The sequence below is a fragment of the Lepidochelys olivacea genome, assembly GCF_965140295.1.
Source record: "Lepidochelys olivacea isolate rLepOli2 genome assembly, chromosome: 2".
Classification (NCBI taxonomy): domain Eukaryota; kingdom Metazoa; phylum Chordata; order Testudines; family Cheloniidae; genus Lepidochelys; species Lepidochelys olivacea.
This window is the reverse complement of record NC_140412.1, coordinates 155,612,450-155,638,968: the sequence shown is the minus strand read 5'-3', so window position 1 is coordinate 155,638,968 and position 26,519 is coordinate 155,612,450. Positions and strand designations below refer to the sequence as shown.

At 41.8% G+C, this 26,519-nt stretch overlaps 2 protein-coding genes across 4 annotated transcripts in view; one reads left to right on the top strand and one right to left on the bottom strand.

Annotated features, from left to right (window-relative positions):
- The window catches only part of INVS (inversin), a 209,086-nt gene extending 183,374 nt beyond the window's left edge, over positions 1-25,712 (top strand). Inside the window, exons 14-17 of the mRNA XM_084620833.1 lie at positions 3,716-4,520; positions 15,922-16,154; positions 18,591-18,671; positions 23,749-25,712. Of these exons, the coding sequence (XP_084476959.1) occupies positions 3,716-4,520; positions 15,922-16,154; positions 18,591-18,671; positions 23,749-23,864 (1,235 nt within the window). The 3' untranslated portion in view covers positions 23,865-25,712. The remainder of the gene's footprint in view (positions 1-3,715; positions 4,521-15,921; positions 16,155-18,590; positions 18,672-23,748) is intronic.
- A 145-nt stretch (positions 25,713-25,857) lies between these two features.
- TEX10 (testis expressed 10) overlaps positions 25,858-26,519 on the bottom strand; it is a 123,805-nt gene continuing 123,143 nt past the window's right edge. For all 3 annotated transcript variants that reach the window (XM_084620835.1, XM_084620834.1, XM_084620836.1), the window contains one exon: positions 25,858-26,109. In XM_084620835.1, the coding sequence (XP_084476961.1) occupies positions 25,996-26,109 (114 nt within the window). In that variant the 3' untranslated portion in view covers positions 25,858-25,995. The remainder of the gene's footprint in view (positions 26,110-26,519) is intronic.

Below are 26,519 nucleotides of genomic sequence, written 5' to 3'. Positions count from 1 at the left end.
GTGTGTTGTGGGGGGTGTTGATCATTGTAGCAGTGGAGATATGCTGCAGTTTTTCCATCTGTTGTTTGGGCAGAGTCTGGTGATGCTTTGTATTGGTGTGCCCTGGTCTGTGTGGAGCTTGCTTCTGATGATGAGCTTGGAGAGGTTGGGATGCCAGAGAACTAGATGCAATAAGAGTCAAACTCTGAAGCCCGTAATCAGTTCTTATTTGGGCTAAACTCTCATAGATCTCAAAGTTTGACCTGAATAAGTACCAAATTGGGAATGCAGGATTTAGTCTTAAGGGGCAGATCCTGTAGTCTTTACTCAGACAAAAATCCATTAAGTGCAGTGGGGTCCAAGATTTGGCCTTCAGCGAGTATCAAGTTCTTGCTTCCCAACAGAAAGCCATCTGCCTTTTAGAAAGGATCTGCTTAGGATTTGGTCCAAAATAAATGACTGAATCTGGCACTTTGGAAGGAACTCCAACATAGTGATTATAAGTTGCTTTTTTGCACCTGCTATTAATGTATAAAAATTAAAATAAAAGAAATGTTAGTTAAAGGCTCCTATCTTCACTCTGCTCTTCACTCAGGCAGTCCTATTTCCGGTCTTCACTCTCTCTCTCTCATGTGAAGCAGCAGAAATGCCTATTAGTTCTCAGAGCAGAGAGAATTTTACAGACCACTCTTCACATGCCAGGGTGTACTCGCCAGTCATTATCTCCTGGTTTCCCTACTCAGAAAAAGCTCACTTCATTCTTATATATGGTCTATAGCTTTTAGAACCATTTTGTTTTTCCCCATTTTGTTTTGAATTTGACCATTTTCAATTCCTTCTCCTCTTAGTTACTTGCCTAGTGACTGAAAGTTCTGTAGCAAATTATTTTTAACCATAATAGTGAGTCATGGTTGACTTCAATTCAGGTTCTATCTATTATACTCATGGTGCAAACAGCAGGTCACCCAGAGATTTCAATATGATGGATTCTATTTTTAAAGGGTTGTCTCACTTTTCCTTATCAAGATAGGAATGAATCTGTTGGGGAATCAGAGATATTGTTCTGACAATACTGGAAATGTACTTGTGTACTTAGTATTAGCCCATGCCTGCTCATATTGATGTTGGTGGGAGTTTTGCCTGTGACTTCACTGGGAGCAGGATAATGCCTTTAGTCACAGTCATATTATGTTCATAGAACCATCCTATTTTGATCTTTTTAGGAGATAAATGTATAGACGCAAATAAGGAAAATCCTCTTTTTCCCACTTTTTTTTTGTTAAAGAAGAAAAACCATAGTACATTAAGTCTGATTAGCATAAAATGTTGCACAAATGCTGATATTGCTGTGAACTGGAAAACACACTTTGTATATTCCAAGAATATATTCCAAGAATATAAAAATTTCCCTCCCCCATTCCTATAACTGAATTAAAAAAATATACCCCCCGGAGCACATTGGGCTATTTGCCTACATGGCAATCTTGTTCAGATAGATTAGTAAGAATAACAACAGTCTCAGTATGTACCAAACCCTGAGCTACTCCTTTGACAAGTCTTCCCAATCTGAAAGACTATGGACAATAATCCCTTGTTTCCTACCTGCAAACCAAATGGTAATATGCTGTAACCTCTTATCCAGACAATAGATCTCTGACTTCTCCACTGAAGTTAAAGCAGTTACGTCAGGGATGAGTTTAGCCCAATGGGTTTTTATGTGCTTTACTGGACTGTATAACCTAAGCATTTTCTATGGCTCTCCTGTGATTGTATTTTATCAAACACACAATAATAACAAATGTATTTTTTCTCTCTCTTGTCTTATCCATTAGCTCTGTCTGCATGCTGTATTGACTCCTTTCTGTGCTCTAGCTTTTTCTCTGTTCTCCCTTGGGGCTCCTTACTAAGCAAATTCTGCATTGCAGCCAAAGCAAACAATCTGAGGGATTTTCATTTTGTGCTCCAGTCCCACTTCCAAGCCATTATCACCAGAATGTTTAGAAGCTATTGTCACAGGTGACAAGTTGTCCCAGCCTGGACCTGAAAATAGGAAAGAGAAAATTTACAGCAGAGGAAAATTGGGACTTTTGTAGTTTGATTTAGGATGTGGGAACAGGGATCTAGAAATTGAGTGTGTTTCACCCTGGCACCCCAGTATTCACCACTGTCATGTAATTAGGATATGTTTTGTACAAAGTATGCCTGGTGAGGTATCATTCTAAAAGTCTTGGTCTCCGAGACATTAATATCTCATTGGATTGATGTTGTGAAGTTGAAAACACCCACAAACAGCCTTTCAGGTACAACAGTAAAAAGGCCAAACAATATTAATGTCTTATTGAGGAAATGCACATAAGCACAAGGGTTACCCCAGGAACTGTGTAAAATAGAAACCTCTCATATATAGCTCTACACAATGGGAACTGTTTGACCCAGGTCACAGCAAAAGAGCTTTCCAGCAAGTGGGAAGAAGATATAAAAGGGGAAAATGACATCATGATGGTACCTCACTCTCCCTACAACAACTCACCTGGAAACACCTGAGGGACAAAGGCTGAACTGGGGGAAGTGATGGTCCCAGGCTAAAGGGATTTCTAGCCTGTGTATTAAAACCTGGGAAACCCAAGCTGCAAAGCAAAGGCAGCTTGCTGTGCCTTAAGAATCTGCCAGCCTGTTTATCACTCAGAGTGAGAATTTGCTAATTCATCTCCAACCTATCTAATATGTTAAGCTCAGTTTGTGTTTTTGTTTATTTACTCAGTAATCTGCTTTGATCTGTTTGCTATCACTTACAATCACTTAAAATCTATCTTTTTGAAGGTATTAAACTTATTTTATGTTTTAATACAAACCAGTGTGCTGTTGACTAAGGTGTCTGAGGGAACTCTCAGCTTGATTACCACAAGTGTGCATGGTCCTCTTCACATTGAGGGCGAGGCGGACCGGATATTAAACCCATATACTGGCCAGATTTGACCAGGCCAGGAGGACAGTACTGCTCTGGGGTCCTAGGCTGGGAGACTGGTGGTTAGATAGCCTGCCTGTAACTGCAACTGGCTGTGTCCCTACTTGTGTGAATGCTGGTGAAAGTGCAGGCTGGAGCTATTTGCAACTTGTCACAGCAGCACAGTGTGAAAGGGAGCCCAGGCTGGTGGATCAGAGGGCTCAGTGGTACTCCGGTTCCAGGTGGCGGCCCAGGGGGAAACCCGTCATAGAGCGGTCTGGGCTATCTGTGGCAGGGAATTACACTAAGTATACAGAGCGGGATTTTCATTATATGACAGAATACATCATGACTACATCAAAAACTTCTTAGACATGCTAGGAGTGGTGGTACTCTGCTGTACTTTATTCAGTGGAGCAAGCAGATGTGTAAATAGGATTGGGTGTTCCATTACCATACATTGAATCCATTTTCACAAGGAAGGCCAACACATCAAAACCGTTGAACATTACTTCTCAGTGAGAGGTAGTCTAGGTATCTGATTCAAATTTTGTGTCCGTAAGAGAAATCAATTAAATGTTCACAGAGTAACCAAATAAAGAAGTTTGGTTCCTTTTATTCCGTGGATGTTTTTCCCCTCTAATACTTCCTGCTCATTCACTTTCTTTTTCCATATTTCTAAATGTCAGTGTGCCACATAATGGTTATTATGCAAAAAATGAATCAGAAAAATAAGCTCATTTTTGCAGTATTAATGATTGTAACATTGATTTTTCATTTATCTCTCTAAAGAATTATCCAGAAAACACACCAAAAGCAAGACAGCTTGTGTCCATTTCCATTGTGGTAAAGAAAATGACGGAGCCAAAGTTGAAGCTAACCATCAAGTTGTGGCGGCTACAGAGTGGTATGGTGAAAAGCACAAGGAGCAGACTGCAAGTGAGAAAGGCTTAGCACATGGCAATGAAAAGCACATCCCTTGTTGTAACACAGCCAGTGCTGCGGAGAAATTAGCAGATCAAAGTCAATCTATAGCTGGCAACAGAAGCCATTGTGAAGGAACAATAGGGCGCTTGCAGAATATTAACTGCACTGATGGAAACTCAAGGAATTCAAGGCAGTGTGAAACTCTATCAAAAGGCAAACCACGCATGCTGAAAGCAAGAAATAAAGAGTTAAACAGTGAGAGATGTTCCCCAGCTGGCTCCAGTAGACCCGGAAGTGCAAAAATGAGATTTGTAAACATCAGAAATGACAGTTCACATGCTGTAGTACAAATTAACAATGTGGCAAATAATGAATTAGCAAAAAAGACCTGCCCTTTACTGTCTATCAAAGCAGGAACTACAAGACCTGTGCCAAGTGATCCAGCTGCACACACTATTTTTGATGATAGTCTGAACTTGGAAAAAACAGATATAACGGGGTCCAAGAATGCAGATGATCAATTATGTTCCCATCTCACATGTCAGAGTATGAATATTGAACTTATCCCATTAGAGATCCGTATGCAGATAATAGAAAAGGAAAGAACAAGAAAAGAGCTATTTCGGAAGAAGAACTATGCTGCTACTGTTATTCAGAGGACATGGAGAAGGTAAGATTGTTACAAAAGATAGGGGAGAGAGAGATACAGAGAGATAAAACACAATCAGAGTTCTTTGGGAACTTGCTTTCTCTATTTCGTCCCTTTCCCTATAACATTTATAGTGATAAATCAGGGATTTAATTCTCTATCACTAAATAAGTAGAAATGTGTGCTACTGGCCAGGAGTCATTAAGTCAGTTCATAAAGAATGCAAGGAGAGTAATGACTTTTAATAGCTAGTTAAAATATAAACATTTTGTTTAGAACATGGCTATTACTTCACAGAAAACAAAGGCCCGAAATTTATCCCCCATGCAGCAGTTTAAACTACTTATCTAGCAAAGATTTTTGCCATCTCTGCTACCACCACCTCCTGCCAACTCATGTGCAATTCCACACTGACCTCTGATTATTAAATAGGGTCCAAATAGCAAGGTGTTTGGCAGCTTAGATGTACTTGGCAGCCAGTACTGGAAACTCTAGTTGTAACTCTACTCAATGGGAATTATTGTTACATAGAGGAGAAGGAGGACAGGAAGGACTGAGGTCTACCAATGCTTGATCTCCCCACAACCCTGTCTTATCTCACATGTGCAGAGAACTTACTATGTGGTGTATGCCCATCAGATCCTAGTGGAAGACCCTTGCTAAATGCACCAGTAGAATCCCAAGTCACTGACAATATTACTCATGGGGTAAGGTACTATTCAGTGGGAGTAAATGTGGCAGAATCTGTCCCATATGACTGTAAAAAATTGAGATTAATAATAGATTCAGAAATAAAATATTTGATCATGTTTCTTAATATTTAATTTCTAATTCTAAAAATTGACAGAAAGAGAGTAAGCCAATTATCTGCAAATGCAGTATATCATACATTTTTAATTCCTCCTTTCTAAATTTTTGAGTGGAATGTTACTTCTTCATTTTTTGTGTGAAGACAGAAAACTATAATTGCTAACGTATACCGATCATCTAATCTTTCCAAGTCTCTGTATACTTTACTCTAAAAAGTGTTAATTTCCTTTTAAAATTAAATAAAACAAAAGTTTTATAGATTGTCCTGAATTTGGCATTCTCAGCTGTGACCACTGAGGCACGTTGACAAACTGCTGAGAAATACGGCAGACTCACCCCAAACTGGTGGTTATTCTATCCTTAAATATGTACCAAGCCAGTAACCAAAATAAACTTCTGTCTCACCACACTAGTTAACAAGAATTCAGAAATGCAGTCTTCTTAAGCATTCCAGCCTTTATTTCACCACTCAAACACTAGGCTTTATGATGAGTGGTTACTGAAAGCCAGTTTCATCAAACAAAAGGGTTCTTCTGATCTCAAGAGATTGGCCACATACCCAGGTCAATATATAATAATCACACTGCCGCTAATCCTTTAGTAAGTGAAATCTAAAGGTTTATTCATAAGAGAAAAGAAGAAGAGAGTTAAAATGGTTAATAGATCATATACATACAATCATTGCACAGTTCTTTTTCAGGTTTGTAGCAGTGATTAAATAAACTGCTGGCTTGTAAAGTCTCTGGTAACTTCCAAAAGATTGGAAGGTCGTCAGTCCATAGAATGCTCCTTTTAGTTGTAAGTCCATAGTCCAGAGAATCAGAGCATGAAAGAGGCAAGATGGAGATGTTTCCAGTGTCTTTTATACCCTTTGCCCAAGTGCCTGGAAATTTTCTGTTTCAAACACAAAGCCCGCAGCCTCAGTTTGTGGAAAAGTAGAGGCCCAAGATGGAGTCCAGGGTCACATGAGCATATCACATGTCATTACATGCTTTGATGACTCTCAGGGGCAGCCATTACTAAGGCTATGATTTAATCACCAGTATTTTTAGTAAAAGTCATGGACAGGTCAGAAGCAAGAAACAAAAAATCATGGCCCATGACCTGTCCATGACTTATACCATAAATAACCTGGTAGTACCGTAGTGGGGAAGCCTCCTGCCAGGGGGGAGCCCGCTGCACCAGCTGCAGAGGGACCACTGCCGCTCCTGCCACCACCTTGGGAGGAGCCCTGTGGCTCCTGCAGCACTAGCTGCTGGTGGGAGCCCCAGGGGGCCCACGGCTGCTCCTGCCACCGCCGGGGGGGTGAGCCCTGGGGGCTTGCTGCTGCTCCGACAGCTGGTGAGTGGGGACAGAAATTCCAGGGGACCCACTGCTGCTCTGACCACCACTTGGGTGAGAGGGAAGCCCCAGTGGGTCCGCTGCTGCTCTGACCGCTGCTGGGGTGGGGAGAGCCCTTGGGGGACCTGTTGCTGATCCGGCCACCACCAGGGCGGGAAGGGAGGCCCCAAAGGACCAGCAGTTGCTCCAGCCACCACGGGTTGGGGAAGCCCAAGGGCCAGCTGCTGCTCCGGCGGTCCCCAGGGCCAGCCACTTCGGCTGCTGCTTGGCCAGTCCCCGGGACTAGCTACCTGGGGCTGCCAGAGCAGCAGCTGGCTGCAGCACCGTCCGAGCACCTGGCTACAGAGCCACTCCAGCAGCGGCCAGTGTGGCTGTCCCCAAGGCAGCGGCTTGGGCGGCTCTGCGGTCAGTCACACCAGCCCCTGCAGAAGTCACAGAGGTCGCAGGAAGTCACGAAATCCATGATTTCTGCAATCTCTGTGACAAACACGGAGCCTTAGTCATTAGCCACCTGGCTGGGACATCCACAGGAATGCTCAACAGGCATGAGGAGCTTCTTCTATGGCCCGCTGTGAGTGTTAATTGCCTTTGGTGGGCCCTCAAATGTAGATTTTACCAGGTGGGTGTTACCCCAGGACCAAACACATTTGGGATACAGATATATAGAGTAATATTCATAACTTCAGATACAGTGATGATACATGGATTTAGGATAATCTTACTTAGCAAATCATAACTTTTCCATTGACACCTTACGTGACATACTTTGTACAAGATTTGTTGCAGTTGTCTATCAGTGGCAATATTAATGATATAGATGGTCATATTTCAATCATACAGCATCACATAGATATACAGGCCACATTTACAGTATGATGGACATTTATTTCGCCCATTGGGCTTAATCATGCAGAAGTGTGGATAAGGGTTGAGAGAGAGAGAGAGCAGTCCTGAACTGATAGGGTGACTGAGCATGCTGCTTTGTACAGTAAGGCTTACAGGACAGATCGTGGCCTAGGTTGTGTAGCCATGCAAGCTAGTAAGGAAGCATAGACACCCCGTTACCATCTTGCACGGGCTACTGTTACTGCCGCTCACAGCATGGGAGTGGCAATGGTTTCACAGAACCAGTGCATCCCCCATTTGTGGGCAATGGGTGGAGCTTTGGCTCTGTTCTCCCTTCCGCAGCACACCAGACAGCATCGGGGGATAATGCAATAGAGAAATCTCTGCAGTGCATATGAGTCTCTAATCCAGGGGTAGTCAGTAGAGGACCGCGAGCCAAATCCGGACCACTAGACACTTGTCAGTGATCACATGGGCTAGAGCTTCCACATGGCCGATATTTGATCCAGCCTGGCCCTAAAAATAATTTCATATGCCAGGTTTTTTTTAACGTGGGTCTAAAGATTTGCATTTTTGTCACAATACACTGGGATAGCTCCTGTTAAAACTTTCTGTGTCCAGCTAAAGATGCGGCAGTGTTCCCACTTCTGCAGTTTAAGCGATAATAGATCAAAATGGTTGAAAATATAGTGGCTGTCTGCCCAGCAGTGCAGAAGTGCACTGCGTGTGTGTGAGAGAGGGTGTGAGTTACATGAGAGTGAGGAGACGTGCGATGTTATCAATCTTATCTATATGTTTTCTCTCTCTAGATACTATAAGTGGCTGATAAAGCGGGGAGAGTTGCGGAGTAGCCTTGTGGTTGGGGATTGGGATTGTGATCGGCTAGACTTGTGGGGGGGAGCGCTGGGTTTTTTTGCATTTCAAAGGTGGTGATCCTAGCATGGGCTGAAGCTGAGCCGGGGCTGGAGCCGTGCCTGTTTCCCAGCGGAGACCCCCCCCCACCGCAGGGGGCCAGCAGCTGGGCTAGGATGTGGGGCACAGTGTCTCTCTGGGTGACTGCTTGTGCAACCTCAGCACCATTGGCAGGAGCACAGGGATGGGCCTGTCTTTTGAGGTCAGTCCTTGGAGCCCTTTCCAGGCCCCTGCCCCAAGTGGCCTGTTCCCTCCCCAGTCCACCTGCAGTCACCTGCTTCTGCCACATCCCAGCTCTCCCCAGGGCTGCTATCTGAAGTCTCCTTGGTCCCTCCTGTTACCCGGAGTCCCCTTCCTGCCCCTCTGCTTTCCCAGCCCCCAAAGGGGCATTGCATGGCTAGCTGGATCATAGTCCAATGGCTTCACCTCCTAACTCTGAACTCAGAAGTACTCACACACACACACCCTGCTTTGCTGCCCAGATCCTAGCCCATACCCGTTTCTCTTCTCCCCGCCCCCATCTCTGCTGCTTGGCTCAATTGGGGGCACAGAAATATTTGGTGGGGGGAAAACAGCAATGCTGGGTGGTTCAGGCCAGCCCCATGCATCCTGTTTTCAGTTTATGGAAATAAGGTTACCCTACTCTCTGAGCAGGAGAGCTGGCAGGCAATCGGGGAGCTTGGGAGGGGCTGTTGAGTGGTTAGGGGAGGGGAGCTGGATGGGGGTCTGGACCTTGACCAAGACCAAGAAAATACCTTGACCAAGAAATTTGGACCTGGACAAATAATAATTGACTACCTCTGCTCTAGTCTATCTGTGGTATTCACTGCAACAAGAACACATGAGACAATTGAACAAGATTGTGTTAAGGGAGTGTTTGGTAGATGAATAATTTGCAGGTAAACAAGCTAAGAAAAATATACAAAGGCAAACAAGCTTGTTACCAGTAGAGGTTGGGAAGTGATGTTTCACCTGTAACATTGTATGATTAACTAGATGCAATATAAGGAGCTCTCACCTTTCATCTGCTACTGGCCACTACTACAGACAAGATACAGAACAGATGGGCCATGGTCTGATCTGGCAATTCTTATATTCCTAACCTTCAAATATGACCATTTCAACAGTCACACTCACTCTAACCAATCTGTATCTGTGCTCCTGTTCTGCCTCTTGTTAATGCCCCTGAAATCTTTTCCAATACAAGGTTAGATTTATAGGCTTGTATATTTCCAGTTAAATTGCTGTTGGAATATGGGAGTCACTTTACCTTCTCTGGGTACACTCCTATTGCAGAGAGAAGTTCCAGGCCTGCTCTGTGGTGTTTTTAATTAATGCTGGGGTTTCTCTCTAATTTTTCTCATTTTCTTTGTGGTGTCTCTCTTATGTTCATATATTTGTCATCTTCTGTTTCCAGGAAACTTTGACTGTTTCTGGCATGTTTCCTTTACTCGGTCTGGTGAACAGTGAGACAAAGAATCATTTCATTTCCCAACCCTATCTACACTGTCTGCCCTTAGCTCTTCTTGTTGTGCCGCGGGGATTCTGCAGTAGCTCCCACTAAGGTTTTTCCTCCTCATCTATTTGTAAAACATTGTGCTTTTTTTTTTTATAACAAAGGATGGATGACCCAGAGTTTCTTATTATGGTGCTCAGAGCAGTGACCCCCAAAATTCCCACAGTGCATTTCATAAATGCCTCAGCGATGGTAATAGCTATCCTTAGACCTATTTTTCCTTGCCGGAACCAACAGTTAAATGTTTTAGGAAAAAAAATTTGATCTGCAAGGTGTCCTGTGTGGGCTGTGCCCCTATGACCTATCACAAGCTAAACAGAGTTGCGGTGGCTCACTACTGGGATAGGAGACATCAAGGACAACACAGCTGAAAGTATGTGGTAGTATTGTGTTGATTCAATAGGGAGCACTTCTTCCACTTAGTAGTGAATGAATGTCCCAACAAGGTTTTAGGGGGCGCCGTGCTGCTGGAAATGCTTTCTTTTATTTAACACACAAAAAGTAGGTTCTGACCATTTTTGATGAGCAAGGATCCCATGGCAGTTTTCAGAAAAATTGGAATATAAAACCTGAGGCCTGAAGCAAATTCCAACTTGGGTAATTACATTGCCTACTATCTAAATTCTTGCTGAAGTTTTGATTGAATGTTATATGTCACTTTCTGTTCTAGGATGGTGCATCAAAAAGTCAGCATGTTTCCCCCAAGATGTAGATGTACTGATCCCTGTATATAGTTTGTATAATATTTGGGAAAGTTATACTTTTATATTCAGTAGTATGTAAAGCAATATGGGATAAAAGTCACTAATAATTAATAATAGAAAAAGTACTCAATGGAAAAAAAAATACACTCCCGGTCCCTGCATGTGACATTACTAGGGTCCTACCAAATTCATGGCCATGAAAAATGCATCACAGACTGTGAAATCTGGTCTTCACCATAAAATCTGGTCTTTTGCATACTTTTTACCCTGTACTATACAGATTTTACAGGAAAGACCAGCATTTCTCAAACTGCGGGACCCCGACCCAAAAAGGGGCCATTGGGGAGATTGCAAGGTTATTGTAGCAGGTCGTGGCATTGCCACCCTTACTTCTGCCCTGCCTTTAGAGTGGGTGGCCGAAAGGCTGCGGATGCTGGCCAGGCGCCCCAGCTCCAAAGGCAGCACCCCAGCAGCAGCGCAGAAGTAAGAGTGGCAATGGGTGGCCAGAGGATGGCGGTTGCTGGCCAAGGGCCCAGCTCTGAAGGCAGCAGCACAGAAGCGAGGACGGCAATACTGTACCAGGCCGTCCTTACTTCTGCGCTGCTGCTGGTGGTGGTGCTGCCTTCAGAGCTGGGCTCCCGGCCAGCAGCTGCTGCTCTCCGGCCATCCCGCTATGAAGGCAGCGCTGCCGCCTGCAGCAGCACAGAAGTAAGGGTGGCAATACCATGAACTTCTACAATAATCTTGCAATCCCCCCTTTTTGAGCCGTGAACCCTTCAGTTACAACTCCATGAAATTTCAGATTTAAAATTCTGAAATCATGAAATTTATGATTTTTAAAATCCTATGATGGTAAAATTGACCAAAATGGACAGTGAACTTGGTAGGGCTCTAGACATTACCCAGGACATAATCTGGACTATTGAACAGTCCCCTCAATTCTCCAGCCTTTTACACGGCTTCACTGTGAGACCAACCACTCCTGGTCTGCTCACACACAGCCTCCAGCATGTAAATTACTCCCAGCTATACGGTCTGAGTGCTGTGGCCAGCCACTCTTGAATTACACTGCAGAGCAACACCAGCAAATTCCCAGTCCCAGACTTCCATCAGAAAGGTGCGTCTTGTACTGCCCAGCCCTCTCCTGGACAACACAAGCTCATATAAAGTCCATTATTTTATTAATAGAAAATGATATGCACAAAACCTGTTATTCTAAATGAAGCAATCCAAACACACTGGTTTAGATGAAACAATAAAACAAGTTTATTAACTGCAGAAAATAAAAGATTTTAATTGATTACAAGTAATGAGGCATACAAGTAAGAATTAAAATAAAATAAAAGGTGAAACCCAGCTAATACCTAATTAACAAGCTCAGTAAATTCAAAGCAAAAGTCTCTCTCACCCCATGCTCCAGCAGTCTGACTAGCTGAAATCCTTTCCCTCAGTCTCAGCACTCCTCTATACTGGCAAAGGTACAGCTCTGGCAGTTACAGCGCCGCTCAAAGAGCGCAGAAGGGAAACCGCTGTTGTGTGTTCACACTGACAGCTGCCTGTGCAAGAGCATGTTCACACTTGGGGCACTTGCAGCGCTATTTGGAGCGGTGCATTCTGGGCAGCTATCCCACAGAGCACTTCTTCCTCTTTTGCCGCTAAGACTTGTGGGAAGGTGGAGGAGGTCCAGTCCCAGTGCCCCGTGATGCATTGCTTCGCATCCCAGCAACCCCTGTTCTTCCGTCCGCATTTGATGCCGTCTTTCAATGGCTTGTGGATCACCGTGGGCGTTTCACAGACATTAACTCAGGCTGGTCCAGAAAGGTGCATGATGCATGCATCTTTCAGAACACTGGCCTGTTCAAGCAGGGACTTTCTTCCCAAAGCAGAAGATCACTGTACGGGAAGTCGAAATGCCGATTGTGATCCTGGGAGACCCCACCTATCCCTTAATGCCCTGGCTTATGAAGCCATACACAGGGCAAATTGACAGCAGCAAAGAGCAGTTCAACAACAGGCTAAGCAAGTGCAGAATGACTGTGGAGTGTGCTTTTGTGATTAGTGCACTATTTCTGTAGCCCTCCACTTTATGTAAAAGATTTGTGTGCCTGTAAAGAGTGTCCGGAAAGGTAAAAACAACGAGGAGTCCTTGTGGCACCTTAGAGACTAACAAATTTATTTGGGCCCAAATAAATTCATTAGTCTCTAAGGTGCCACAAGGACTCCTCGTTGTTTTTGCTGATACAGACTAACATGGCTACCCCTCTGAAACCTGTCAAGAAAGGTATGGACTTACTTTAATGAAGCTATATGACAGTATGTACCTGAGTTCTTTGACTCCACCAACCACTAAACTAGGAGATTAAATAGACTTGACTCTCACTGTAAGTTTTGCAGAGTCAATTTACCATATTTATTGAAAATGTAAAACAGTTTGAGATACAACCAAGCTCATCCCTTCAGCATTCTGGACTGACATCATGCTAGTAACTTATATTTCTGTGATGCGCGTTAAATTTCCCTTTTCCAGAAAAATGTTTCAATTCCCACAGTCCACAAACTTCACAAATTTAGTCCCCAAAAGTGTTTCTTAAGGCATCTGGCCTGCCAAAGGTTAATTGCTTATCCTGCTCACCGAGGCTTGCAGTTCCTGTGTCCGCCTCGCTCCCTTGTCTGGTGCATTGAAGCCGGTGGCACTCTCTTGGGCCCACAATGAATTGACAAAAGCTGGAAATCTTTTGGTTGCTGTCACTGTAAATCTCCAGCTGGCATCAGGCACTTCAGTCTGTTATTTTCAGACAAATCTTTAACTTTACTTACAACTTTCTTAAGTTCAAAGCCTCCTTACCCATAAACCTGAGCACAGACTGCCAGCATTTTCATTCCTGCTACACATACACTTCAGAGCCATGGTATATGCACCTAGTGTGCTGACTGAGCTTTGAATTTTTGTTAGCGCAGCACTCTGTGGGTTTTTTTTTTTAAATTTAACCCCCTGCTTCCCTTCTTTTTTGCCTCAGAACCAGATGACACATTTTTGTGGAATATTTGCACATAAGCTGAAGCACAGCTACATAGGTTCCCCTCCCCTTTGGTTCCCTGCAATATTTGTGTGTCTCCAAAAACTACCAGAAGGTTCTCTGAGGTCTTTGATGGCAATGATGGGATATAATGTCCATGTGACCATTTGATTTATATATCAGTAAATACCTGCAGCACTTAATACAGGAGTAATTGTCGAACACAGAGTACAGTTTAACATTCCTTTCCACTCAGCTATTAAACGGTTACCCAGTGTTTTTTTCTGCATTTGTCTTTACATACATTTTGTAGACTAAATTAATAGCAACAGTCATTAGTTATCCAGCAGTGTACAGGTTTTTTCCTGTAATGGCCTACTGTTATGACTAAGCTCAGGTTACTTAACACATACATGGATAACACTTCCTTGTCTCTGGAAGAAGGCCTGCAACAAATCCACAGAAATGTTTGTTTACTTGCTTCTTGACTTAACCATTATAGTGTTGCTCTGTTTTGATTAGTTAAATCCTCATGTCGGTACTAGCCTTTGCTTTTCATCAGCTCTCTCTCAGCTTTTTTTAAATGAATGTAGAACTTGTGAAAAGTGTCAGAATAACAGCCCCGTAAACTTGTGGTGTCTATTCGCAAAACCAATCTGGCATGGGCGGGCAACCTCACAGAGGAAGAGAGGGTAGTTCCGATTTCATGTATATTCAGTCCTTTGTGCCTCCGCTTCAGCCATGGGTAGGGATGGTAGTGGGTTTTGTGATAGGCATACCTGAGAGCACCAGCTCATTTCACACAGGCCACTGAAAAAGCACAGCTGCTGGTAACTTTTGGTCACCTGGACTTGAATAGACAATCTGTTGTAGCGGTAAAAGACTCTAGATCTCATTAACAATCACTTGAGCCATCCAGTCCACTGTCTCATGCGCCTTCTGGTCCTATGGCTTATAGCACATTCCGGTGATGATTTTGCTTCTGGTTCTGTTGCATTAGTTTGTTTTACTTTCGATCTTGTTGTAAAAGGTGCTAGAAACCAATTGTCAAAGAGCTGGTACAGCCTGGGCAGCAGCAGTGTAAGGCTGCCGTTACTTCCCAGGTGAGATGGGATTTGTGTTCATTCGCATCCGTTCCTTCCTTTTCTTTACTGTGGAGGCTTCCAGCATGGATCTCAATGAACAACAGGTGTGATAGTGATTCATGGGGGTGTGGAAACTAGACGGATTTCACTGACTCACTTCAGAAGAGCAGCCAAACACCAATGACATCATCTTATATCCCATAGCATCAAATGCCATCATAATTAATAAGTTACTGTTAACCTGGGGAAAAGTCATAGCAGGAAGATTTAGAGTGGATTCTTGAGCCAGACAGTTTATTCTCTAGTATAAAATGCAAGTACAGCACAGACTACTAACATCTGAGGCAAGGAAAAATGTAGCTCTTCTGTGCAAGTGTTATTAGCCAAATGAAGGGGAGGGACTTAGACCTCGTCCTGAGGATATGAAGGGATGTTTGTGAACTGTCAGTGACACATCACAGCTGCAGTGGTAAGGCTAGGAGAGAGACTGGAAGAAAGATGGAGTGAAACATTTAGGGAGAACTAAGAGATTGGAGAAACCAGGGAAGGGACTGAGAGTCCTTCAGAAGTACGAAGAACTCTGGGTGCATAATACTGTTATTCTGGTTGGTAGCATTTTACATCCACATTGCTCAGGTATAAATGATGGCACAAGCTGCAAGGCAGTGAAGAATCAGGCCTTAGAGCTTCTCAAGTTCTGTGTAGAAAGAGGAAATAGACTCAGCCAGTATCTTCCCCTATACTGTGTCCCTAATTTGCAAATATGCATGAGAATGCACCAGAAAAGTTTATGCCACTACATTCAGTTGTGAATGCAATGAACACAGAGGTAGTATTATTGATAGATTACACCACACGTAGTTTTGTTCTTAATATTGTCCTCACTTTGGGTGATTTTTTGGTACATTATTTATTATTTTGGCTGCAGATAGTTTGAAATTCCAGCGTAACTTTTGATACCCATGGTCGTTGTCTGCTTTAGTAATTGTGTGAAATTAATGGTCACATCTGGAATTGAACCCAGGTCTTATTCTGTCTGGTAAGCAAACATTCCTCATCCAAATGAGTTGTCACATCAGTGGGAATTTTGTTTTCCCAGTTACTCATGTAATCCACCATGTGAACTGATCCATGTAAAACACTGAAGTTAAAACAGGTCATCTAAAACAAGTGCTCTTCTCTTCTCTCCAGTTACCAGCTAAGACAGAAGTTGGTTCAGCTTTTTAGTGCTGAGCGGCAGTGCAAAGAAGATGAAGACAAATGGAGACAAGAGACAGCTGCTTTTTTCATCCAGGTCGCTTGGAAGAAACAGCTGAACCATGGCCCTCTGAAATCAGTGTCTTCATGTAAAAACCTGAAATCTATAAATAAAAGCAACTCGGCCATAAAAACAAGCAAGCAATCCATCCTTAAGCAGATATACGGTAATTCTGTTGTGGCAATTTAAAGTTTCAGAATTTAAGTGTTTCGTTGCTGATGCTTTCATAACTCTCAATTTTCCTAGATTTTGGAGTCTGCTATAGATTTAATACTTCCCAAGTTACTAAGGACTTTGCAGCACCAGAGTTAGAAATCCTTTTTTTTTTTTTTTAAATACACAGATAAATCCAAGTCGGGGGGGGAGGGAGGGGGAAGCAGTTTGGATACTTTTAGAAGCAAATCATTTCTAAACCTAATTTTTTAACTTTAAAACTGTATGGGTCACTGCATATCATTACTCCAGGACAGGTGTCCCTCAGACAGACAGACATCTCCCATATTTCTATTTCACCAGACCTGAATTTGGGGTGAATGTGGTGATTGGGAGGTGATATTACTTATCTGCTCATTTTTAAAGTACACATACTCAGCATTTCTAACACTGAGTTGAACGCAGGTTTACTCTGATAATTATTCAACCAAACACTGTGGAAAACTTGAAAAGGAAATATACTTATTTAACCACATTTTGAGTAGAAACTACCGAATGTACCGAAAAGTTACTTGAAATTCCATTATGGATCATATTAACAATTTTTAGCTCTGTCGATTACTAGCAGTTAACTCACGTGATTAATTTTTTTATCACAATTTTTTTTTTAGTTAATCGCGATTAATCACAGTTTTAATTGCACTGTTAAACAATAGAATACAATGGAAATTTATTATATATTTTTGGATGTTTTTCTCCATTTTCAAATATATTGATTTCAATTACAATACAGAATACAAAATGTACAATGCTCACTTTATATTATTATGTTTGATTACAAATATTTGCACTGTAAAAATGACAAATAGTATTTTTCAATTCACCTCATACAAGTACTGTCGTGCAATCCTTTATCATGAAAGTGCAGCTTACAAAAGTAGATTTTTCTGTTACATTAACTACACTCAAAAACAAAACAATGTAAAACTTTAGAGCCTACAAATCCACTTAGTCCTACTTCGTGTTCAGCCAGTTGCTAAGACAAACAAGTTTGTTTGCATTTACAGGAGATAATGCTTCCCACTTCTAATTTACAGTGTCACCTGAAAGTGAGAACAGGAGTTTGCATAGCACTTTCGTAGCTGGCATTGCAAGGTATTTACGTGCAAGATGTGCTAAACATTTGTATGCCCCTTTATGCTTTGGCCACCATTCCAGAGGACATGCTTCCATGCTCATGATGCTCGTTAAAAAAATAATGCGTTAATTACATTTGTGACTGAACTCCTTGGGGGGAGAATTATATGACTGCTCTGTTTTACCCGCATTCTGCCATATATTTCATGTTATAGCAATCTGGGATGAAGACCCAGCGCATTGTTCTTTTTAAGAACACTTTCTCTGCAGATTTGACAAAACATTAAGGTACCTATGTGAGATATCTAAAGATAGCTACAGCACTCGACCCAAGGTTTAAGAATCTGAAGGGCCCTCCAATATCTGAGAGGGACGAGGTGTGACACATGCTTTCAGAAGTCTTAAAAGAGCAACACTCCGATGTGGAAACTACAGAACCTGAACCACCACCACAAAAAAAAAAAAAAAAAAAATCAATCTTCTGCTGGTGGCATCTGACTCAAATGATGAAAATGAACATGTGTCAGTCCGCACTGCTTTGCATCATTATTGAGAAGATCCTGTCATTGGCATGGAAGCACGTCCTCTGGAACGGTGGTTGAAGCATGAAGGGACATAGGAATCTTTAGCGCATCTGGCATGTAAATATCTCGCAACACTGGCTACAACAGTGCCATGCAAATGCCTGTTCTCATTTTCAGGTTATATTGTAAACAAGAAGCATGCAGCATTATCTCCTGTAAATGTAAACAAACATGTTTATCTGAGCGATTGGCTGAACAAGAAGTAGGACTGAGTGGACTTGTAGGCTCTTTTACATTGTTTTATTTTTGAATGCAGTTATTTTTCTGTACATAATTCTACATTTGTAAGTTCAACTTTCATGATAAAGAGATTGCACTACAATACTTGTATTAGGTGAATTGAAAAATACTATTTCTTGTGTTTTTTACAGTGCAAATATTTTTAATAAAATATAAATATAAAGTGAGCACTGCACACTTCGTATTCTGTGTTGTAATTGAAATCAATATATTTGAAAATGTAGAAAACATCCAAAAATATTTAAATGAGTGGTATTCTATTATTTAACAGTGTGAGTAATCGCAAGATACATTTTTAATCGATTGACAGCCCTAACAATTTTCCATCATAAATGTTTTATGAGACTCTTTATGATAAGATTATTTTAATGTAAGTCTTTGTGTTTAAAATTAAGAGAGTGCTGTAGTTGACATTGAAATGGTCTATAACTGTACATAAGCACACCCGGGTGTGAATTTGTAAAAGTATGCATGTTTGTTTCTTAAAGGGCGTCCTCAAGAAGGAAAAGTTTGCCATCCAGCAAGACCTTCTTCAAAGCATAAGCTTTCTGATGTGCACATGATCTCAGGTAAGGGTGCTGCCTTAGTGAAGCTTTGGAAGCATTGCTGGAATTTAAAATGTTATAGTTAGTTTTAGATGGCTTGAGTATGAAAGGAAAATGGGGGAAACAAAACTATAGTAATAATAATAAAACCAAAAAATGAGGTAACCAAGTGAACATCCAGTCTAAGGTATCATTGTGCCTAGACAGCTAGCACCCAGAGAGCTGGGGTTGTGTGTTCTGTCACTCCTTTTGGACTTTTGAGTATTATTTTTTATTTTTTTCTTTTATATTAACTTGTTTGTTTAACAAGATATGCTCAAACAAATGTGAGTAGGAAAAACCCTATTACATGGTGGCAGTTTAGAGAGAAGGAGAGATGTTTAAACTCACCTGTGTGCATTTGTATACACATATTTGTGCACACTTAATTTATCAGCACAGTATCTGGTGACCATGTGGAAGCACAGATAAGACATTTCTACACACACTGAGAATTTGTGAACGTAAATTACCGTAGACAAGTACAATTGCATACATGTGCTCGTGGACACAGATACCCACATCTGACCATACTGCCCAGATACACTCTGGCTTGCTGGTTAGACCTTTTTCACGATGTCATATCTGTGAACCAACTCCCAGGGATGCTTGGCTGGTACCTTCCTGCAGAAAAGCATTTTTAAAATCCCTGTCACTGTGATGTTATACGTTGAGGGGAAGTGTTCGGGTGGGGGGAGACAGTTACACAGGTGGTGAAGGTGAAAGCACTTTCTTTTTTCTTTCTACTACTGAGTCACACTCTAGTAGCAAGTAGGTTATGGGTGAATTCCTCTGGCATTCTGAAAAGCAGCCCTCTGCCTTCAGCCTCATTGCCGCACAGCACAGCCGGTGTTACCAAGAACTGATTACTCCCCACCCTCGCTGGGGATGCAGGCTGCTTGTCCCTTTTCAATTAGGTCACATTTGTACACCAGCTCTTAATGGTCCACAGCTAGAAGCCATACACTCTGCACACTCACAGGTTATGTTTAGATGTACTTTTCCGACGGTGTTTGGGAGTAATTGATGGATTGGGGAAGGGGGCGGGATTTTTATCTTTACTCTTCATTTTTAATTACCCTGGCCCTCTTTCCATTCCTGCTCCCCAAAATGCCTTTCCCACCACTGTTCTATGCTGAAAAGTGCTGCGTAAAAATTGAATCTTCTTCCTCCCTAGATCTGTGTGCTGAGCGCATTCACTCCCCTGGCTGCCCATTGCAGTGATAAAAACACGTTGTTCTTCTTTTTACTCCTACCTCCTGCAGAGCCAGCACAAGTCACAAAGTGAGCTGGATTCTGTTCCTCCTTGTGCATCAGCTACAGAATTGCTTGTTACATTCTAATCAGTTACACCTGTGCAGAGCCACTGAGGGCAAGAGTTATTCCAGATGGGGAATGGAGAATAGAGACGGAGGGCACTGGAGCTGCACACATGTAACAATCTGTTACCGGCAGGAGTGCAGAAGATGGAAAGAATCCAGCTTGACTCAGATCCCATGTTGAATCTGCAGAAAAATGTTTTTACTTACTATTTGTATTGCAATAGAGCCTAGGATCCCTCTCTGCTAGGCGCTAGACTGTGGCTGCCCCAAGTTGCTTACCGCTTAGGTAGATGAAACACGTTTGATCTGGGGATCACAGAGCCCACAATGCCATTGTTAGAATCACTCTGCAGAGATGAACTGCACTAAGTGTTAACCTTACTTAAAAGGCTGAAATGTGAGCCTTAAAATCCCTTTCACATCAGCCGTCTGCACTTGGGAGTAGCCTTGCTACGTACAGCACTCAAGGCAGCAGGGCAGGGTGAGAGATGGAGGGGAAAGTAGCCAGGCCCAGTCCCTTTTCCTATGTACCGGGGTGCCCATTAGAAAGGGCTAGTGGCCTCTCACCACTTTCCATTACATTGGGAGCTATTCAGCCTTTCCAGGTTAGTTCTCATAAGTAGCCATTAGCCCAGATCTGCCGCTGAAAGGCATCCAGGACTCAGGGAGAACAACAAGAGTGTTAAGGGACCCTGCTCATTAAAGGAAGAATTATACCTGACATTTTCTCGTATACTCAGTGTTACAGAGAGAAAAAATGCCAATACCCTTTGCCCTGCCATTTTCCTGATTTCAGGAGTTACCGAGACTCCTGAAAAACTGTATTTCAACAATTGGTTTTAATGAAACTGAAAATCATGCAGCCCTGCTCCCGTAGCAATACACTAACCTAAGATGGGCAATGGATTGCTTTTGGTGACAGAGGCGCGCACCAGCTGCTAGGCACACTATTGTCTGTCCATTTTAATGCTAGATTAGGTCAGGCCCTTGGTAGCATAGGATTGTTCTCTGCAGTACTTTACCCAGAGCTAGGCCTGCTTCTGTGGGAGAGGGTAGTTCCTATTCCTATTCATTCAGTCCTTGGCCTTCCTGCTAAAACTGCCCATTGGATGTGGACACATTGGCCACATGAATTGAACTAAGATCAAGGGACCTCTGTTCTATTCCTGGCTCTGCCACAGGCCTTCTGAGTGACTTTGGGCAAGTCACTTCAACTGTGTGTACCTCAGTTTACCCATCTGTAAAATGGGGACCATGATATTCTCTGTAAAGCACCACATGAAAGCTAGGTGTTATTAGGTAAGAGTTACAGTTGTAGATCTCACTGCTACCAGAAGCCATGCTGACATTGGGTGTTGCTAATGAAGACTTATCTCTGTTCTCTGCATGAAACACTGTGTGCAGGTCTGATTTCCAGGGCTGAGCAAGGATTTAGATGAATTAGAGCTAAATGCACAGAACTGCAACAAAATGCCATCATGACTGGAAGAAAAGGCCAGAGAAAAGGGAGCTAACCTATTTACCAGAAAAGAGGGAGATGCTGAGCACAGTTTGTAATTAGCTTCAAGATCACAAAAGAAAAGAATTTCTTAAGAGATGGCAGGACAGGGAGCAATGGCTAAGGAGGAATGAGATGAGAATGGAATCTGGGAACAAATTCTCAACGAGCTCAATCAGCGAACACTGGACCGGACTAAGAGGACAGGTGTTAAAGCACTAGTCTGCAGTTATTCAGCGACTGGTTAGACCAATGGTAGCAGGGGTGATGCAGTCATTAGTTTTGCAAAATCGGAGGGTCAGTTTGAATGGCCAGAGCAGTCCTCTCTAGTCATACCAGCTGTGGCTCAAAAATCAAGACCTTGCGTAGCTAAAAAAAAGACTCCTTGATTTAAAATATTTGGTGTTAGGACAATAATGAAAGAAAACTAAAAATGTTCCTAGGCCCTTTTCTTGGTGCTCTCTGGCTCGTTTAGAACTCTCTCAAGTCACAGGGGAGTCTTAAAGCAGCGCTGCCCTTGGAGTTACATTATAACGGTAGAGACATTTCTGTCTCACGGGAGACAAACCGACACTCTTTCTTGCACTATTTAAGAGAACACCTCTGGTCAGTCTCAGCATAGCCTCGAAAGCTACCAGACAGGTGTTTCATCTGCTACCTTTGCATACTGAGTCACGGAACTGCTGAAGATAGATTTTAAAACTTAAATAGTGTTTTGATTAGTTCTTCGGTTTTAGGGGCAGCAAATCTCTTTGCGCTGGTCTTTTATGAAATAGAAAGGCTTTCTTTTGCAGCTTCGAGTGGACTTTACCTTTCATAACTTGGTGACAAGTAGGATAGTGATAGGAACTTTGCCCGGTGCCTGTAGAACAGTACCTACTTTCATTCACCTAATAGGAGCTTAGGGAACTTTAGCCCTGTCTTAAAGACAGTAACGCGTTTTCCATCTGACGCCCTTCGTGCATGACATTAAGTTTGTTGGAAAAGTTCAGAGCTGTCAGCGGCTAATGCCAGAAACAGTATTTTTGACGTAGTTGTCTAGCGTAGGTCAAAATGGACTCAAGTTTGATTCATTTCTCTGAGAAGGGAACAGCTGGGAAGGAGAAGAATATTGGCACTAACAAACATTCTTGTGCCTTGTGAAAAAGTGTATGGTGACAAATCTGCCAACTGGAGACTGGCACCAAACTAGTTTAACATCCTCACTGGCATACGCAGGCTGAACATTTTGGGATGGGGACAAAAAACAAAGGTATTGATGGGAGGCAGCTTACACCCCAGGTGTGGTACAGCGGCAAAGCCCTGGAAGGAAGCACAGCCACTGCTCCACAAGATGGGTGGAGGGAGAACATGGCAAAGGATAAAAACTGAACTTGCTGGATGTTTTGAAAACCCTATTTTAGCCCATGGGGAAGGGGAGAGAAAGCATGGTTCCCCTGCCACCTCAGACCATCTTTGACAAATAACTGCAACCAGGAAGTATTTGTTTAAACTATCTTTTTATCACAATCTTGGCACTTTTATTCTTTATACCATCTTGTGGCAGGCAAGTTATTTACATGTTGCATCATGAACTAGGTAAAAAAACCACACCACTGTTTGTCAGATATATAATATTTTGTACATATGATAGAAAAACTGTCGGGAGTTTGGAATTCCCAACTTGGGAAGCAGGTTCTGCAGGGGTCAAGCTGGATTCCGCTCTTGGAGTTCAAAACTGAGCAAGCCTAGAACAGGGGTGTGTACGCTGTGAGAAGTCCTTGTTTTGTTTTCAAATGAAGGGTTTGTAAATCGTCAAGCTCCCACAAACAATACTAAACAAAGTATCTTGCCGTTGCCTGGTTAATTTCAACAAACCAGCTGTTGTCAGTGATACGCCTGTCACCTGTAAACGTTTCAATAATTAGCTAGAGCAAAGTCAGTCAAAGAGATGTAGGTGCCTAAGTCACTTAAGTACTTTTGAAAATTCTGTTTACATGAAGTGCAGTAATGAATGTGCCTGCCTCCCCAGCTTGTGATAGAAAGAAACAGAACCATGGACTCAAGTGGAGTTGTCAAGAAGGGTTTTGTATTTGGTGTGCTGATGAAACTTTGGACAGTTCTGTTAAATGGCCTCATTTACATAACAAAGTATTCATAATTTATGCAGACGTGAAGGCTAGGATCCACAGCAGACTGCAGCTTTTCTTTGAAAAAAATCTGTATTACCCCACAGAACTCACAACATTTTTTGTTTTTACAGTAAGCAACCTGCAGTATGTTCATCTGCTGGAGAATGAAGGGAAACTGAAGCAGTTTTCATACAACATGAGACCAACCACTGCTGCAAAGTCAAAAACCAAAAGACCCAAGCATTAAGCAAAGCTGAGAAGTAGTAATAGGGAACCTGAGGACAATTTAAAGACTACTCCCCGCTTCTACAGGGATGTAGGAAATCTTTTTTGTAATTGAAAAAAGTATATAAAATATTAAGCTAACACAGGTATTTTCCGTTCTTGTATTATCTCGGTGCTGTAATGCCAAACCTGACTTCCAGGGAGTTGAACTCATTTAGTGTACCAATGAAATGTAGAATTAAAAAGTAATTTATTTACTGACAGGATGACATTTGAAATTTTGTAAAGTTGAGAAGTGGGCTGGAATTAGCAATTTACAGAATTTATCAAAATTATCTGTAAATATGTTTTGAGTATTAATTACAGCCGTACGTTCAGCCATGTACAGGGTTTGAAAAAAAAAACTTTATATAATGAACATGTACAGTATTGCCTTCCCTCTCTTCTCCAACCCTATCACAGCACTTCTGATGTAGGAAAGCTAAAATAAAACTTCCTGAGAGAACAATACAAGCAAGTAGTTTTCTCTAGGTAAAAAGCATAAAACAAGGGCTAGTTCTACACTTAGATTAAAAATTAGGGAGCTGAAATGCCCTCTAAATTAGAAACCCAACCTCCCCTCCTATCGCCCAGTTAATATCCAGATCTATGAAACAGCCAGTTTCTCAATGCAATCCACATATTTATTCTTAATTTTAAAGGGGGGTGAACTAATATGGCTCCCACCCTTTCCTTTGAGATTATTCCACACTCTGCTATGAAGTGAAAATTCCTAGTATTGCTACATATTAAAATTCTTTGTTCATTACTATAGCATACCCCCTCGGGAATATCCTAACCAATGTCTCCCCATACTTTGTGTTTACGTCCTTTTAGATGGCTGCCCTTCGTCAATTTCATTGTGGCTGAAATGGTCAATTTTTTATTTTAGTCAAAAAATGTTGAAAGTTTTTGTTTCAATATTTCCAAGTCAAAGTTTCTCAGAACTTTTCATCCCACAAAAATTTGATTTTACTTTTTGGGATGAAAGTAAATGCCAAAGTATTGGAATTTCCTGAGGGACTGAAATCATTTTTTCCAAACTTTGCTCTAATCACAAGTTAAGTGTGCAGAGCAAAGGGTTAACTATTTTAGAAAATCTTTGTCACTGTGTCTCATTTCACCCCAAATTCAGAGTACCAAAAGCTTGAAATTACCTGTAATAAGTACCTCAAAATCTATGCAGAGCAGAAAATGTAGCCTCCACTAGGAATGAGTGCATCTGCTCAACAGCAACCTGTGCGCTCTGATTCATCACTGAAGAGAAAGAAGCATTGTGTTTGAGCTCACTGTTCGATGCTAACGTACTGGTAGAAATTGTGACTGAAAGAAAAGACCATGTTAACTGTTAAGTTTCTAGGGTGAAAGGCTGGCCCTATAAAAGTCAGTGGGGCCAGGATTTCACCACTTCACTCTCTCCCCTCAAACCAAAGGAAATGTCTTTGTTAGTGAAATAATCATAGTTTTTTTTTTTATATTGCCATGCATACCATGGGGCCTTCTCCCACTGACGTGAGCTGGAGTGCTGCCATTGACTTTTCAAGTGAAATGAAAGGCAGACAAGGGCATGTCTTTGGTGGACATGTTTTTTAAGAAAAAATATGTATGTAACATGTTCCTTTTTTCCTAAGCATATTGTATTTTATTACTCTGACTTTATTCTTTACTACATTTCTATTTTTTATATTCAGTAAATATCCAAAATACTGTTATACAATACAAAAATATTACTCATGCTTTTTAAGGTGGACTGTTACACAATGAAATCTTTTAAATCTTAGTATAACTAGTGGAAAATGACTGGAGTCAATACAAGAATCCAATAAACAAAGGAGATGCTCTCCACAGTGACAGCATTTAATATTTTCACTTCAACAGCTGGGATTGTCCTCAGCATATTCTCTCCTGCAGTCAACAGTCTTACCTAAACTACTTCCACTGCAATGTTACTTTCTTGCGTCAAGACCAAAGTAATGTAGTACAAACAGATTTTATGAATTTTTTTTATTTAAGTTCCACTTAAAAAATGTTTATAACAAACAATGTTCCAACATTTTCCATTCAGAGTTAAATGGAAGTAAACACTTTAAAGCAGATGTACAATGTTAATCTCTTCAATATTCTGTGCTAATAGCACCGGGTCCCGGTGGATGTGTGGCAAGATATATGTTGAAACAGTAATGGAGGTCTGTTAGCCATTGCTCTTGGACTTCAGCACTCTTCAGTGTCTGGAGCAAAAAGGAAACAGGTTGAAAACCCCACATGCGACCCAATAAACTAACAGTACTACTCATGAAGCTTCAGTTTGTTGGCTTGGTATTTTCAGTTAACCAGAAATTCTATTGCAAACAAGAAATCAAATACAGAGGAACCTTGTTCATTTACACACCACGTAATTACTGAGAAAAGGAGAAGCCATCATTTGGAGTTCAAGAAACATTAGCAGAGAGACAGTGCTCTAGTGAAATGATAATTTTAAAACTTCATTACTTTTTACAAGATCAGCTACAGATCATTTCTACGATACTATGAAGGGTGTGTGAATTTATCTGATAAGTGTCATTCACTTGCAATTATTTCAGAGTGTACCATTATGCAGTCTCTATGCTATTTTAATCATGTTTGTTTGCTTAGTTCC